Source organism: Stegostoma tigrinum, chromosome 9, assembly GCF_030684315.1.
Source record: "Stegostoma tigrinum isolate sSteTig4 chromosome 9, sSteTig4.hap1, whole genome shotgun sequence".
In the NCBI taxonomy this organism is placed as follows: Eukaryota; Metazoa; Chordata; class Chondrichthyes; order Orectolobiformes; family Stegostomatidae; genus Stegostoma; species Stegostoma tigrinum.
Genome location: NC_081362.1, coordinates 87,899,288 through 87,914,442, shown reverse-complemented (window position 1 = coordinate 87,914,442; position 15,155 = coordinate 87,899,288). Strand labels below are relative to the sequence as shown.

At 45.0% G+C, this 15,155-nt stretch overlaps 1 protein-coding gene across 2 annotated transcripts in view; it reads right to left on the bottom strand.

Moving 5' to 3' along the window:
• phf10 (PHD finger protein 10) overlaps positions 1–1,636 on the bottom strand; it is a 31,420-nt gene extending 29,784 nt beyond the window's left edge. For both annotated transcript variants that reach the window (XM_048535840.1, XM_048535841.1), the window contains exon 1: positions 1,473–1,636. In XM_048535840.1, the coding sequence (XP_048391797.1) occupies positions 1,473–1,622 (150 nt within the window). In that variant the 5' untranslated portion in view covers positions 1,623–1,636. The remainder of the gene's footprint in view (positions 1–1,472) is intronic.
• Positions 1,637–15,155: the final 13,519 nt, after the last annotated feature.

Genomic DNA, 15,155 nt, shown 5'->3' with positions numbered 1-15,155 from the left:
CTCACACTCCATTTCTCAAAGTGGTCAACAGGTGTATTCTGAAGTGTGAAGGTTTAGAATCTCAGGCAGCCATTGACAGCTGGTGCCAAACAGCAAGTACGTAAGACAAAGTCAGAAGTCACACTACACCAGGTTATGCTCCAACAGGTTTATTTAAAAATCACAAGCTTTCAGAGTGCTCCTCCTTCAGCAGGTAGCCACTCCACCCTGATGAAGGAGCAGCACTCCGAAAGCTTGTGACTTTAAATAACCTGTTAGGACTACAACCTGGTGTCATATGACTTCTGACTTTGTTCACCCCAGTCCAACACTGGTATCTCTATTTCATATGCAAGGCAAGTGTGGGGTAGGATGCCAGAAGGCTAGGAATATCAGACGGGTCGGGGACACAAAGGTCCAGGTATATAAGATGCCAGATGAGTGGGGTACCAGGTAAGTGGAGTGTTGAGGGTAGGTGGGAGATATCAGATTGAGGCATGGTCTGACTGCAGGACAAAGTTGCAGTTAGATCCAGCAGTGGGGATGGGGTGACTTGAGGCGCGCGCACGCGCACACACACAGGGAGGTGTCAGGTCTGACGACAAGGGGAGATGTTGGGTCTTAAAGTGGAGGGGAAAACAATGTTAGATCAGGGTCTCGAAGGCGTTGAGAGTATGAAGGAGATATAGTATGGGTGTGTGAGGCAAGTGGGATGCAATCAACCAGAGATGTCTTGACAGCCAGCAGCACGGTGGTTAGCACAGTGCCAGATGGGCTAAATGGCCTGTTTCCACTCAGTAGGGATTCTATGATTATCTCTGAAGCAGGTGGAACTTGGACGAGGGAAAGGACACTACCGCTGCTGTCACAAGAAGGCCCCTTTTTCAGTCTGATAGTTACTCGGCCGTTAAGAATGGACATTTAATAACTTTTCCTGAATGTCTACTTGTTTAATCGAAACCCCCTGAATTCTCCAATTTAAAGGGACAGGGATTTTCCAAAAGAAAAGTCAACTTCCCGGGCAATTCCTTCAGAGTGTCCTACACTGAAGAGTTTACAGGGTCCCCTTAAACAACTCGCACCTTCAATTCAGAAAAGGTTCTGACCATCAGAAAATCTGGGCCAACGTTCAAATTATGAATTTAAAAAAAAACATCCTAGGAATCGTGATGATTTAACTTTACAAATACTGAACTGGGAGGTAGAGATGAACAACTGGTGACAGGACCCTACTTTGAACAGTTTGAGAATAGAGTATGTAGAGACCTCACCGCGCGCGTCAGTACCAGCTGGCTGTGCTGAGCGAGAAACACAACATCAATCGGCCGCTCTGCTCTGAGCGGACGGTTTATTGCACTTGAACGGTCCCAGTTTCAACCCAGAGATCGGATAAAATCTACAACGACGATCGTACATCTTCCCCTTCCCACATGCTGGGGGAACCATAACAACACCAGTCCGAGCACCGTTTCGCCGCAGCCTCAGTCACCCACCTTGCTGGACTGTACTCCCGGAGTTGCTGGGTTACTGTCGCACAGGCGACTCGACGATACCGCGGCGGCCATTTCAACTGCAGTGCGCTGCGCTGCCGGGAGGCAGACAGGCCGACCATTAGCCTTCCCGCGCAAGGGGCGCCCCAGCATCGGGTTCAACTCCAGGATCCTCACGGTCGGCCCATCAGAAGCTCTTCTCCTCCACCACACCCTCCCCCCCCCCTCGCCGAGACCTGACCGCTGCCTTCCGCAGAAAAGTGTCCTCTGGTCTTAACACAGGGAGAAATAACGGACGGTTTACGGACAGAAAAGGAGTCGAAGGCATTGCAAGCTTTATTTTCAAGTGTGAAATGTCTAGAGGTAGATGATAATAATGAATCTGAACCAGAAGCAGCAGTTTATCTTACAAGATACAATGCATCGAACATCCTTCCAAACCAACGGACCATTAACATGGACCAGGGCAAAAAAAACCAAAACGATAAAATTCGATGCAATAATACCGATTTAAAAATTGATTTTAAAGAAAGTGCACGTTTAAGATTACAAAGTAAAAGCAGAACTCCCCTAGCAAATATGAGATTTATCGTCTATTTTTAATTGATGTTGAGGAGGGGGTGGTGAAACCGAGATAACAAAGTGTGGAGCTGGATGAACACAGCAGGCCAAGCAGCATCTCAGGAGCACAAAAGCTGACATTTCAGGCCTAGACCCTGAGAAACCTCAGACTTGCAGGTTTGAGGAACTAAATGGACAACAATTGTTGTTACGTTCCGATGCTGATTGAGTCAGCAGAACTTTTTCAATGTGGGATAGTAGTAACTGCCGATGCTGGAGTCTGAGACAACAAGGTGTAGAGCTGGATGAACATAGCATGCCAAGCAGCATCAGATGAGCCGGAAGGCTGACATTTCGGGCCTAGACCCTTCTTAAGAAAAAGTTCTAGGCCCGAAACGTCAGTTTTCCTGCCCCTAAGATGCTGCTTGTGTTCATCCAGCTCCACACCTTGTTATCTCTACTTCTTCAAGGTGAGCATGCCTAAAAGAGATGTGGCAGTGAGTTAAATACTAAATAAAACCTGAAAGAACTGTGGATGGTGTAAATTAGAAACAAAAACAGAACTTTCACGAAACGCTCAACAGATCTGGCAGGATCTGTGGGGGGAAAGCATAGTTAACGTTTCGGGTCCAGTGACTCCGTTCTGAGGAAAGGTTTGTGGACCTGAAACATTAACTGATTTCTCTCCAAAGATGCTGCCAGTTCTGCTGACTTGTTCTAGCAACTTGTGTTTTTGTTTCGGATTGAGTCAGTCACTTGTGGTACAGGAATCCATTCTTTCTGCATCTTTTGCCCAGTACTTGTACTGCCAGCGAATGGTGGATTCTGCTGGTCTATCTTATCCAAATGTTTTATGATCTTGTAAAGTTCCATCAAATCTCCCACAATTACCTGCTCAAATAATACCCCCATATTTTCCCAGATTACCTTGTAGAGAAAATTCCTGGTCAATAGTAAATGTCTTCTACACATTCTCAATGATCCTCAGATCCTTCCTAAAGGGTGATAATCAGAACTATGGCAATACTCTACTTGTGGCCTAAACAAAGTGTTTTATAGGGTGAGCAAAATGTGCCTGCTTTTGTACTTAAGTGTTTTTATGATGACCAAGATGGTTTGCAAACTACTCTTGCCTGTCACCTTCAAAATCTGTGCACATTAACCCTTCATATTTGTTCTTGTGCACTGTAGGAGCCTGCCTTGTCTATTGTCAACCTCTCCTTTCTGCCAAAGTGCAAGTATTTGGAAGTGAATGACAAGTGAACCTGCTACCTTTGTTCTTCTAGGTGATGGATATAATGCCTTTGGAAGATGATCAGAGGATTAGACAGGGTGGACAGTGAGTCTTTTTCCTAGGATGATGATGTCGGCTTGTATGAGGGGGCACAGCTGCAAATTGACGGGTGATAGATTTAAGACAGATGTTAGAGGCAGGTTCTTTACTCAGAGAGTGGTAAGGGCGTGGAATGCCCTGCCTGCCAATGTAGTTAACTCAGCCACATTAGGGGTATTTAAACAGTTCTTGGATAAGCATATGGATGATGATGGGATAGTGTAGGGGGACAGGCTTAGATTAGTTCACAGGTCGGCGCAAAATCAAGGGCCGAAGGGCCTGTTCTGCACTGTATTGTTCTATGTTCTAAGGTAATGCAGTCTAAATTTTGCTGCCACTGTAAAGTACTGGTGGAGAGACTGAATATTTAAGATAGTGGATGGGGGGGCCAAGTAATCAGGCTGCTTTATGTTAGATGATATCAAGCTTGAGGATTCTTGTCTAAGCAAGTGAGAATAATTCAATCACATTACTGACTTGTGCCTTGTAGGTGGTGAGCAAGCCTTTTGGAGAGTCAGGTGAGTTGCCTGCTGCTGAGGTTCCAGCTTTTGATTTGCTTTTCTGACCACAGTAATTTATGGCTGGACTAGTTGACAGTGGGGGATTTCAATTAAGGTAATGTTGCTCAGTGTCATGTAGGCGTATTTAGATTCTCTCTTGTTGGGAGGTAGTCATGGCCCAGCCCTCGAGTGGTGTGAACACTACTTTCCACTTACCATCCTAGGTCTGGCCATTCTTGCTGTACTTGCACTGATTGCTATATTATCTGAGAAGTTACAAATGTGACTGAAGACTGCGCAATCATTAGTACTGCACAAAACTGGATTTTATAAAGAGCAGTTTTGGTCCATAAGTAGTAAAATATCAAGTTCTAAATAAAAACCAAAAGAACTGCGGATGCTGTAAATCAGGAACAAAAACAAAGTTTCAGGAAAAGCTCAGCAGGTCTGATAGCATCTGTGAAGGAGAAAACAGAGTTAACGTTTCGGGTCCGGTGACCTTTCTTCAGAACTGATAAGTGGCTGGAAAAATGCCAGTTTATATGCAGAAAATAGGGAGGTGGGTGGAGTCAGGAATAAACAATAGGATAGATCCCAAAGAGAGAGAAGGAGAGTTGGACAGACAAAGCAGTTGCTAACGATCAAGCTGGGAGGGTGAATAGTTGTGAACGGGGACTGTTGGTGACTAACAACAGGGGGTGTGTAAGTGTCAAATTCTGTTTCCGATAAATAATAATGTCATTGTATTCCAGAGAATACCTAATAAAGCAATGACAGTAATAACAACTTACATTCATAAGACACTTTCCATGACCATTGATATCTCAAGGTGCTGTTATAGCTAAACAATTTTATTCTACAGAATATGGGAAACATAGTGATCAACTTGTACACTGACAGCTCCTCCAATAATATGGTAATAATGTGATAATCTCTTTATGTGAGGGTAATGAAAAGATATTTGAGAACACTGCAATAATTCCAATTTTTTTAAAAATAGTGCAAGGACAATCAGGGCATTGGTTTAATATCCCATCTGAAAATGGCACCTCCAACATTGATAGATTTTGTGACTTGGTTTCTAGGTTGGGCTTTGAACCCATAAACTCAGAAGTATTATCACTGAGTTTAATACAGAAACCAGCCTGATAAGCGCAAAATAATAATGCATTGTTCAGAAATATTTTAGATGGAATGTTGTGCCCTACCTCAGTGATCAGAGATAATGGGAACTGCAGATGCTGGAGAATCCGAGATAACAAAGTATGGAGCTGGATGAACCCAGCAGGCCAGGCAGCATCTTAGGAGCACAAAAGCTGACGTTTCAGGCCTAGACCCTTCATCAGAAAAGTCCTCCTCCTGGACACCACCCCCAGGCCTCCTACCCTCCCTCAGTGAGTTTGGTGGCAGGGAGAATATAACTAGGCGGTTGGCTAAGCAATCCAGATGAGTAATCAATCTGAGCCTGACTGAGCCAGTGATGCTCACTTCCCGAAAACAAATGAACAAAAATGTCTAGGTTGTGGTGAAAGAAGTAGTATTTCAGATGGGTGAAATGATTAAAATAGATATGTTATTGGCCACGTGATTTTATGGAATCAGGACTGGATGAGGTGCATCTAAAAAAACCAACGAAAGCAAGTACAGAAAGCATATGGTCCGACATTTTCCAGTCCTAGATTCTAGGTCAGAGCCAGAGGACTGAAGAATTTGAAATGTTACACCTTTTTTGAAATGTAAAGATATACCTTGCCGACTACAGGAATCCTCGGTTAAGGAAGAAGGTCGGCATTTTCATAGACTCTCTTGTCGAAGTTGGCCTCATCTGAACATATGCAACGGAGACTGAGGAACTGAGAGAATGGGATGGAGTCTTTACAGGAAGTGGGGTGTAAGGATGTGTAGTCCAGGTAGCTGTGGAAGTCAGTGGGTTTGTAATGGATGTTAGTGGCCAGTCTATCGCCAGAAATAGAAATAGACATGTCGAGGAAGGGAAGAGAGGAGTCGGAGATAGACCAGGTGAAAGTGAGGGCAGGGTGGAAATTGGAGGCAAAATTGATTAAGTTTTCCAATTCCAGACAAGAGAGTGAAGCAGCACCAATGATATCATTGATGTACCAGAGAAGGAGTTGTGGGTGGGGACCAGAATAGAACTGGAACAAGGAATGTTCCAAGTACCCCACAAAGAGATAGGCATAACTAGGGCCCATGTGGGTACCATGGCAACCCTCAACAACTTCTCTTTCAACTCCTCTCATTTTCTTCGTAAAGGGATCCTCCAAAATGTCCACCTTCTTCCTCAACCAAGGATTCCCCAGCTTCATTGTCGACAGGGCCCTCAACCAGGTCCGACCCATCTCTCACACTTCCGCCCTCACCCTTTCTCTTCCTTCCACAACAGCTATAGGGTTCCTTTTATCCTCATATACCATTCCACCAGCATTCACATCCAGAAGATCATCAGATGCCATTTTCGCCACCTCCAGCAAGATGCTACCACCAGACACATATTCCCCTCCCCTCTCTTGTCCGCCTTCTGCAGGGACCATTCCCTCTGGGACACCCTGGTCCACACTTCCTTCACCCCCAAAACCTCCCCACAGCCCAACGGTACCTTGCCCTGTAACCGAAGGTGCAACAGCTGCCCATTTACCTTCTTCCTCCCCAGTATCCAAGGGCCCAATCATACCTTCCAGGTGAAGCGACACTTCACCTGCACGTCCGAGAATCTAGTCTACTGCATTCCCTGCTCACAATCCTCTACATTGGGGAAACAAAGTGTAGACTTGGCAACCGCTTCACAGAATATCTATGTTCTGCTTGCAAAAACGACCCTGAACTACCTGTTACCCGCCACTTCAATGCACCCCCCTGCTTCCTGGCCAACACCTCTGTCTCTGGCTTGCTGCAGTGTTCCAGTGAAGCCCAATGCAAGCTGGAGGAACAACACCTCATTTTCCGCTTGGGGACCATACAGCCCTCCAGACTCAATACTGTGTTCAATAATTTTAGGGCTAAACTCTCCCATGTCCCAGCCCCCCACAACCAGGCCTTGTTACCACATAGCCTGCCATACACACCTCCTGTTGTTAGTCACTAACAGTCCCCATTAACAACTATTCACCCTCCCAGCCTGATCATCAGCAGCTCCTTTGTCTGTCTGACTGTCTTTTTCCCTCTTTGGGTCCTATCCTATCGTTCACTTCCTACCCCACACCCCTCCCTATTTTCTGCATATAAATTGGTGTTTTCCCAGCCACCATCAGTTCTGACAAAGGGTCACTGGACCAGAAATGTTAACTCTTCTTCACAGATGCTGCCGCATCTACTGAGCTTTTCCAGCAACTTTGTTTTTGTTCCTGATTTACAGCATCCACAGTTCTTTTGGTTTTTAATTAAAATTAATAGTCACTTGGGTAAATGCAGGTTATTTATATTTTTAAAAATGACTCGTTAAGGGGAAATCCTGTTGAACTAACGTGTTGTAGATTTTGGAAGGGGTAACATAGCAGGTTTGTGACAGTCATGTTGCTCCTATGATGTTCATAGACTCTCAGAAGACATTTGATAAAATTTGTAATTTAACTGATATGTGAGCAAAGTTGTTCGTGATAGAATAAAAGGACATTAGCAATGTGAAATCAAAATTGTTTGAAGGGTAGGAAACAGATTAGAGGTTTTAAGATAACAAACTGGAGCTGGATGAACACAGCAGGCCAAGCAGCATCTTAGGAGCACAAAAGCTGACGTTTCGGGCCTAGATATGTTTTTTTTGGAGAAAGGTTTGTTGTTGAGTTCCCTGGGACAAGTGCTAGGATCCTGCTTCTCCCTGATACATATTAATAACTGAAGCCTCAGTGTAGAATGCACAAATTTAATATTTGTGAATGATGCAAAACTTGGAAACATTGTGGTCATTGGGAAGGATAGGATACTCAAAAGGATGTAAAACATGCTGGTGGGATAGAGGGCAAGTAGCAGATGAAATTTAATGCAGTTAAGTATCAAGTAGGAAGAAAATGGAGAGACAATACAAAATCACAGATACAACTGTATAAGGGATGCAGGAACAGAGATCCAGATGTGAGCATAAACTATTGAAGGTAACAAGACAGGTTGAGACAGCAGTTAACAAAGAGTCTAAAGACAGATAAAGACAGGTTAAGCAACTGGGAAAAGACTTGGCAGATGGACTATGTGAGAAAATGCAAGGTTATGCACTTTGGCTACAGGGCTCAAAACTGTGTAGTTTTCCAGATGTGGAATACCTCCCTACTTTTATACACCATTTTCTTTGAATTAAAGGCCAATATTTCATTTGTCCCTCATATAAGGAACAAAATGTTAGCACATAAGGCAAAGAAACATAGAAAACAGGAACAGACCATTCAATCCTTTCAGTGTGCTCCTCTATTCAGTATGCCATTGCCGCTTTCATTCCATATACCCTTTGATCCTTTTGGTGCTAAGAACAATGTTGCCTTTTCTCTGTAAAGTATCCAATGTTTTAGTTTCAACTGCTTTCTGTGGCAGAGAATTCCACGGGCTCATCACTCTCTAGGTGAGTAAATGTCTCACCTCAAGCCTAAATAGCTTAGTTCATATCCTTACCAAGTCAAAGGAAGGTTCACTCAGCTGTTATCAGATACCAAGGGGCTGTCTTATGAGGAGACGCTGAGTAGATTGGGCTAGTACGAATTGGAATTTAGAAGAATGAGAGGCTAGCCCATGGAAAGATACAAGATTCTTAAAGGACTTGACAGGGTAGGTCTGGAGAGGTTGTTTCCTCTTATAGGTGAGTCTTGGACCATAGCAATAAGGAGTTGCACATTTAAGACAGAGATAAGGAGGAATTTTTTCACTTAGGGGGTAGTGAATCCATGGAGATAACAAGGTGTAGAGCTGGATGAACACAACAGGCCAAGCAGCTGCTACAAGTGAATCCATGGAACTCTTTATAGCACAGTTGAGGCTGAGTCATTAAGTACATTCAAGATTTTTAATCAGTGAGGGAATTGAGAGTTAATGGGAACTGCAGATGCTGGAGAATTCCCTGATAATAAAATGTGAGGCTGGATGAACACAGCAGGCCAAGCAGCATCTCAGGAGCACAAAAGCTGACGTTTCGGGCCTAGACCCTTCATCAGAGAGGGGGATGGGGAGAGGGAACTGGAATAAATAGGGAGAGAGGGGGAGGCGGACCGAAGATGGAGAGTAAAGAAGATAGGTGGAGAGAGTGTAGGTGGGGAGGTAGGGAGGGGATAGGTCAGTCCAGGGAAGACGGACAGGTCAAGGAGGTGGGATGAGGTTAGTAGGTAGCTGGGGGTGCGGCTTGGGGTGGGAGGAAGGGATGGGTGAGAGGAAGAACCGGTTAGGGAGGCAGAGACAGGTTGGACTGGTTTTGGGATGCAGTGGGTGGGGGGGAAGAGCTGGGCTGGTTGTGTGGTGCAGTGGGGGGAGGGGACGAACTGGGCTGGTTTAGGGATGCAGTAGGAGAAGGGGAGATTTTGAAACTGGTGAAGTCCACATTGATACCATATGGCTGCAGGGTTCCCAGGCGGAATATGAGTTGCTGTTCCTGCAACCTTCGGGTGGCATCATTGTGGCACTGCAGGAGGCCCATGATGGACATGTCATCTAGAGAATGGGAGGAGGAGTGGAAATGGTTTGCGACTGGGAGGTGCAGTTGTTTGTTGCGGACTGAGCGGAGGTGTTCTGCAAAGCGGTCCCCAAGCCTCCGCTTGGTTTCCCCAATGTAGAGGAAGCCGCACCGGGTACAGTGGATGCAGTATACCACATTGGCAGATGTGCAGGTGAACCTCTGCTTAATGTGGAATGTCATCTTGGGGCCTGGGATGGGGGTGAGGGAGGAGGTGTGGGGACAAGTGTAGCATTTCCTGCGGTTGCAGGGGAAGGTGCCGGGTGTGGTGGGGTTGGAGGGCAGTGTGGAGCGAACAAGGGAGTCACGGAGAGAGTGGTCTCTCCGGAAAGCTGACAGGGGAGGGGATGGAAAAATGTCTTGGGTGGTGGGGTCGGATTGTAAATGGCGGAAGTGTCGGAGGATAATGCGTTGTATCCGGAGGTTGGTAGGGTGGTGTGTGAGAACGAGGGGGATCCTCTTGGGGCGGTTGTGGCAGGGGCGGGGTGTGAGGGATGTGTTGCGGGAAATACGGGAGACGCGGTCAAGGGCGTTCTCGATCACTGTGGGGGGAAAGTTGCGGTCCTTGAAGAACTTGGACATCTGGGATGTGCGGGAGTGGAATGTCTTATCGTGGGAGCAGATGCGGCGGAGGCGGAGGAATTGGGAATAGGGGATGGAATTTTTGCAGGAGGGTGGGTGGGAGGAGGTGTATTCCAGGTAGCTGTGGGAGTCGGTGGGCTTGAAATGGACATCAGTTACAAGCTGGTTGCCTGAGATGGAGACTGAGAGGTCCAGGAAGGTGAGGGATGTGCTGGAGATGGCCCAGGTGAACTGAAGGTTGGGGTGGAAGGTGTTGGTGAAGTGGATGAACTGTTCGAGCTCCTCTGGGGAGCAAGAGGCGGCGGCGATACATTTTTCCATCCCCTCCCGTCAGCTTTCCGGAGAGACCACTCTCTCCGTGACTCCCTTGTTCGCTCCACACTGCCCTCCAACCCCACCACACCCGGCACCTTCCCCTGCAACCGCAGGAAATGCTACACTTGTCCCCACACCTCCTCCCTCACCCCCATCCCAGGCCCCAAGATGACATTCCACATTAAGCAGAGGTTCACCTGCACATCTGCCAATGTGGTATACTGCATCCACTGTACCCGGTGCGGCTTCCTCTACATTGGGGAAACCAAGCGGAGGCTTGGGGACCGCTTTGCAGAACACCTCCGCTCAGTCCGCAACAAACAACTGCACCTCCCAGTCGCAAACCATTTCCACTCCCCCTCCCATTCTCTAGATGACATGTCCATCATGGGCCTCCTGCAGTGCCACAATGATGCCACCCGAAGGTTGCAGGAACAGCAACTCATATTCCGCCTGGGAACCCTGCAGTCATATGGTATCAATGTGGACTTCACCAGTTTCAAAATCTCCCCTTCTCCTACTGCATCCCTAAACCAGCCCAGTTCGTCCCCTCCCCCCACTGCACCACACAACCAGCCCAGCTCTTCCCCCCCACCCACTGCATCCCAAAACCAGTCCAACCTGTCTCTGCCTCCCTAACCGGTTCTTCCTCTCACCCATCCCTTCCTCCCACCCCAAGCCGCACCCCCAGCTACCTACTAACCTCATCCCACCTCCTTGACCTGTCCGTCTTCCCTGGACTGACCTATCCCCTCCCTACCTCCCCACCTACACTCTCTCCACCTATTTTCTTTACTCTCCATCTTCGGTCTGCCTCCCCCTCTCTCCCTATTTATTCCAGTTCCCTCTCCCCATCCCCCTCTCTGATGAAGGGTCTAGGCCCGAAACGTCAGCTTTTGTGCTCCTGAGATGCTGCTTGGCCTGCTGTGTTCATCCAGCCTCACATTTTATTATCAGGGAATTGAGAGTGATGGGTAAAAGACTGAAAAGTGGAATTAAGGTTTATCAGATCAACCATGATCTGAAAGAATGATGGAGTATACTTCATGGCTTGCATGGTCTGCTTGCATTACTACATCTTTTAGTCTTGAAAAATCATACAGCGAACTACATCCAGATTCTGGTGTCACAGTCTAAAGAATCTGATTTGGCCTCATTGGAGCCTTGTGTCCATATCTAAGCTGCACATGTTAAGCATGCATTAAGAGAAGGTAGAGAAAATAAAAATGAACAAGTACAGTCCTAGGGATGTTGAACTTCAGTTTGTGGGTAGATTATAGAAGTTGAAGTTATTTTACTTGGAGACGACTGCCAGGAGATTTGATTGAGGTAGACCCAGCTATGAAGAGTCTAGATGGTGGCTAGCAAAAAAAATGTTCCTATTGATAGAAAGATCAAGAACAAGAGAACACAGTCTTAGAGTAATTCGTAAAATATGCAAAGGCAGCGTAAGCTAAAACTCTCAAGCACCAAATGGTTAGGGTCTGGAGAACACTGCCTAAAAAGTATGGAGGCAAGTACAAGAGAGGCATTTGTATTGTTTTCTGAAAAGGAAGAATGTGCAGGGCTGAGAGAATGCAGGAGAATGGTGCTAGACAATTTTCTTTTGAAAGATGGTGCAGACAACACGGACCAACTGGCTTTCCATGTTGGAACCATTCTGTGACTAATGTGGAATTCCCTGGACTGAAAAAAGTTGTATATTTGCCAAACTTACAAAGAATCACAGTTGCTGGAATTCTGAAAAAAAAAAGAAAGGCTACTGGAGAAACTCACCAGATCTGGCAGCATCAGTAGAGGGAGTTGACTCTGTTTTCTATCTACAGATGCTGCCAGACCTGTGTTTCTCCTCACTATGCATCAGTCTTTAAGATTTTGCCTCAAGGAGCAACAATACATGCAACAACAAAAAAATCAATCAATCAGAAGGAAAATAGCACTTTTAATGACATCACAGACTATTAACAACTAGAGGTTTCTCTGCAGGAATCAGTTCTGAAAATGTGTGCCTAGTGTCTTAACAGACCTAGTATCATCTTAGAAAACTCCTCTCCAGTCTTAATAACTTACCAACTACTTTGTTATTACAGCAATTATTTCATACTCTAAACTATTCTATAGTTTGTTGATGAGACTGGAGACCCCTCTTTGATGCTGTTCATGCTGGACATCAAGTTTGGTCCTTGAGATTAAAAGCACCACAGAACATATTATTCATTTTTAAGCCAATTTAAAAACCGAAATGAAGATTGCGATCCAGATACTGTAATTAATAATTTCAAAAAACAAAGAAGTGCAGATTCTGGAGATCGGAAACAAAAACAGAAATTGGTGGAGAAACTCAGCAAGCTGGAAGAACAACACCTCATTTTTTGCATGGGGACCCTGCAGCCCTCCAGACTCAATATCGAGTTCACTAATTTTAGGGGTAAACTCTCCCATGAGCCAGCACCCACCTCACCCACACACCAGGTCTTGTTACCACATAGCGTGCCATTACATGTTACCTGCAATTAGTTACTAATAGTCCCCATTAACAGCTATTCACCCTCCCAGGCTGATTGTTATCAACTCTTTGTCTATCCAACTGCTCTTCTCTCTCTCGGCTCTATCCTATCATTTATTCCTTACCCCATCCCTCTCCTTGTTTTCTGCATATAAACTGACATTTTCCCAGCCACTATCAGCTCTATCGGACCAGAAACATTAATTCTGTTTTTTTCCTTCACGGATGCTGCCAGACCTGCTGAGCTTTTCCAGCAACTTTGTTTTTGTTTAATAAATTCAGCAGGTCTGGCAGCACCTGTGGGGAGAAAGCAGTGTTAATATTTTGAGGCTAGTGACTCTACATGAGGTTCTGATTTCATTTTTTCCCTAAATTCTACTGCACAATTTGCACTACATGCAAGTGTAGTTCTACTTTACGTACAAACCTGATGTTTTTCCTTTTTCAATCAGAGGATATTGTCAGAAAAGAAAAGGCTATTTTTAATTACAAACAGATGCACTTATCCCAACACGGGCAATAGCTCATCTAGCATCAAACTTCTGACAGTGAATTTTTAGTCTGACTTTGTTTTAGCTTTATAAGAGTATTTAGTACCTGACCACAGATTTCAGCTAACACTTAAGACATGCAAGGAATCTGTCTGCTGATTCTTTCAATCACTTATTGGCAGAAACCCAATGAAATGATATAATGAGCTGTCTCCAACATTTATTTTCAGTTTCTACTGATTTTCTGTCAAAGACCTAGTGCAAGATTTGAAAAAAACTGCAGAAGTTTTACCCCATTACGTTAAATAATTCTGCCTTATCCAATGACATTTGGCAAGTTCTTTTAAAGAAAATGAGATAAGGATCTAGAAACAGCAAACAAGATCAATCATTAGATATACTTAGATAGAGAGTAAACTAGTTCAGAATATAAAAACAGGCAGCAAAAGTTTCTATAAATATGTAAATCATAAAAAAGTGGCAAAGGTAAACATTGGTCCTCTGGAGGATGAGAAGGCCAATTTCATAACTGGGAAAGAGAAAATAGCCGAGACATTAAAACAGTTATTTCATGTCGGTCTTCACAGTAGAAGACACAAACAACATGCCGAAAACTAATGGCAAGAAGGTTATAACAGGTGAGGACCTAGAAACTATCATTATCATTAAGGATAACAAAGTCTGGAGCTGGATGAACACAGCAGGCCAAGCAGCATCTTAGGAGCACAAAAGCTGACGTTTCGGGCCTAGACCCTTCATCAGAAATGAAGGAGGGTCTAGGCCCGAAATGTCAGCTTTCCTGCTCCTAAGATGCTGCTTGGCCTGCTGTGTTCATCCAGCTCCACACCAGGCTATGCTGCAACTGTTTAGGGTCCAGGTGAGGCCACACTTGGAGTACTGTATGCAGTTTTGGTCTCCTTACTTGAGACGAGATATACTAGCACTGGAGGGGGTGCAGAGGAGATTCACTTGGTTGATTCCAGAGTTGAGAGGGTTGTATTATGAGGGGAGACTGGGATTATATTCATTGGAATTCAGAAAAATGAGGGGAGATCTTATAAAAACATATAAGATTATGAAGGGAATAGATAAGGTTGAGGCAGAGAGGTTGTTTCCGCTAGCAGATGAAACTAGGACTAGAGGGCATCGCCTCAAAATAAAGGGAAGCAGATGTAGGACTGAGGTCAGGAGGAACCTCTTCACCCAAAGGGTTGTGAATCTGTGGAATTCCCTGCCCAGTTAAGTGTTTGAAGCTACCTCACTGAATTTTTAAAGGCAAGGCTAGATAACTTTTGAACAGTAAAGGAATTAAGGGTTATGGTGAGTGGGTGGGTAAATAGACCTGAGTCTCAAAAAGATCAGCCATGATCTTATTAAATGGCAGGGCAGGCTTGAGGGGCCAGATGGCCTACTCCTGTTCCTAGTTCTTATGTTCTTATATTTTAAGGGTTGTAAACCATAGGGCACAAATATGAGGTCCTTTGGAAAAACAAAAATCAAGAGACAACATGAGAAAAATATCTTTATAGGCGAACAGTGATTGAGTTCAGAATATACTATGTGATAGAGTGGTGGGATACAGATTATATAGACACACTGAAGCTCTCCTTGATCTGTTTTTAAATTTAACACCAATGTCTGAGGAATCTGCAATCCACCGTTCACAGTTGTGACAATTTGTCTGTCAAGCTTCATCACACTCAAGTCAGAGTGTGTTAATAATGAGGCACAGTTGCAGC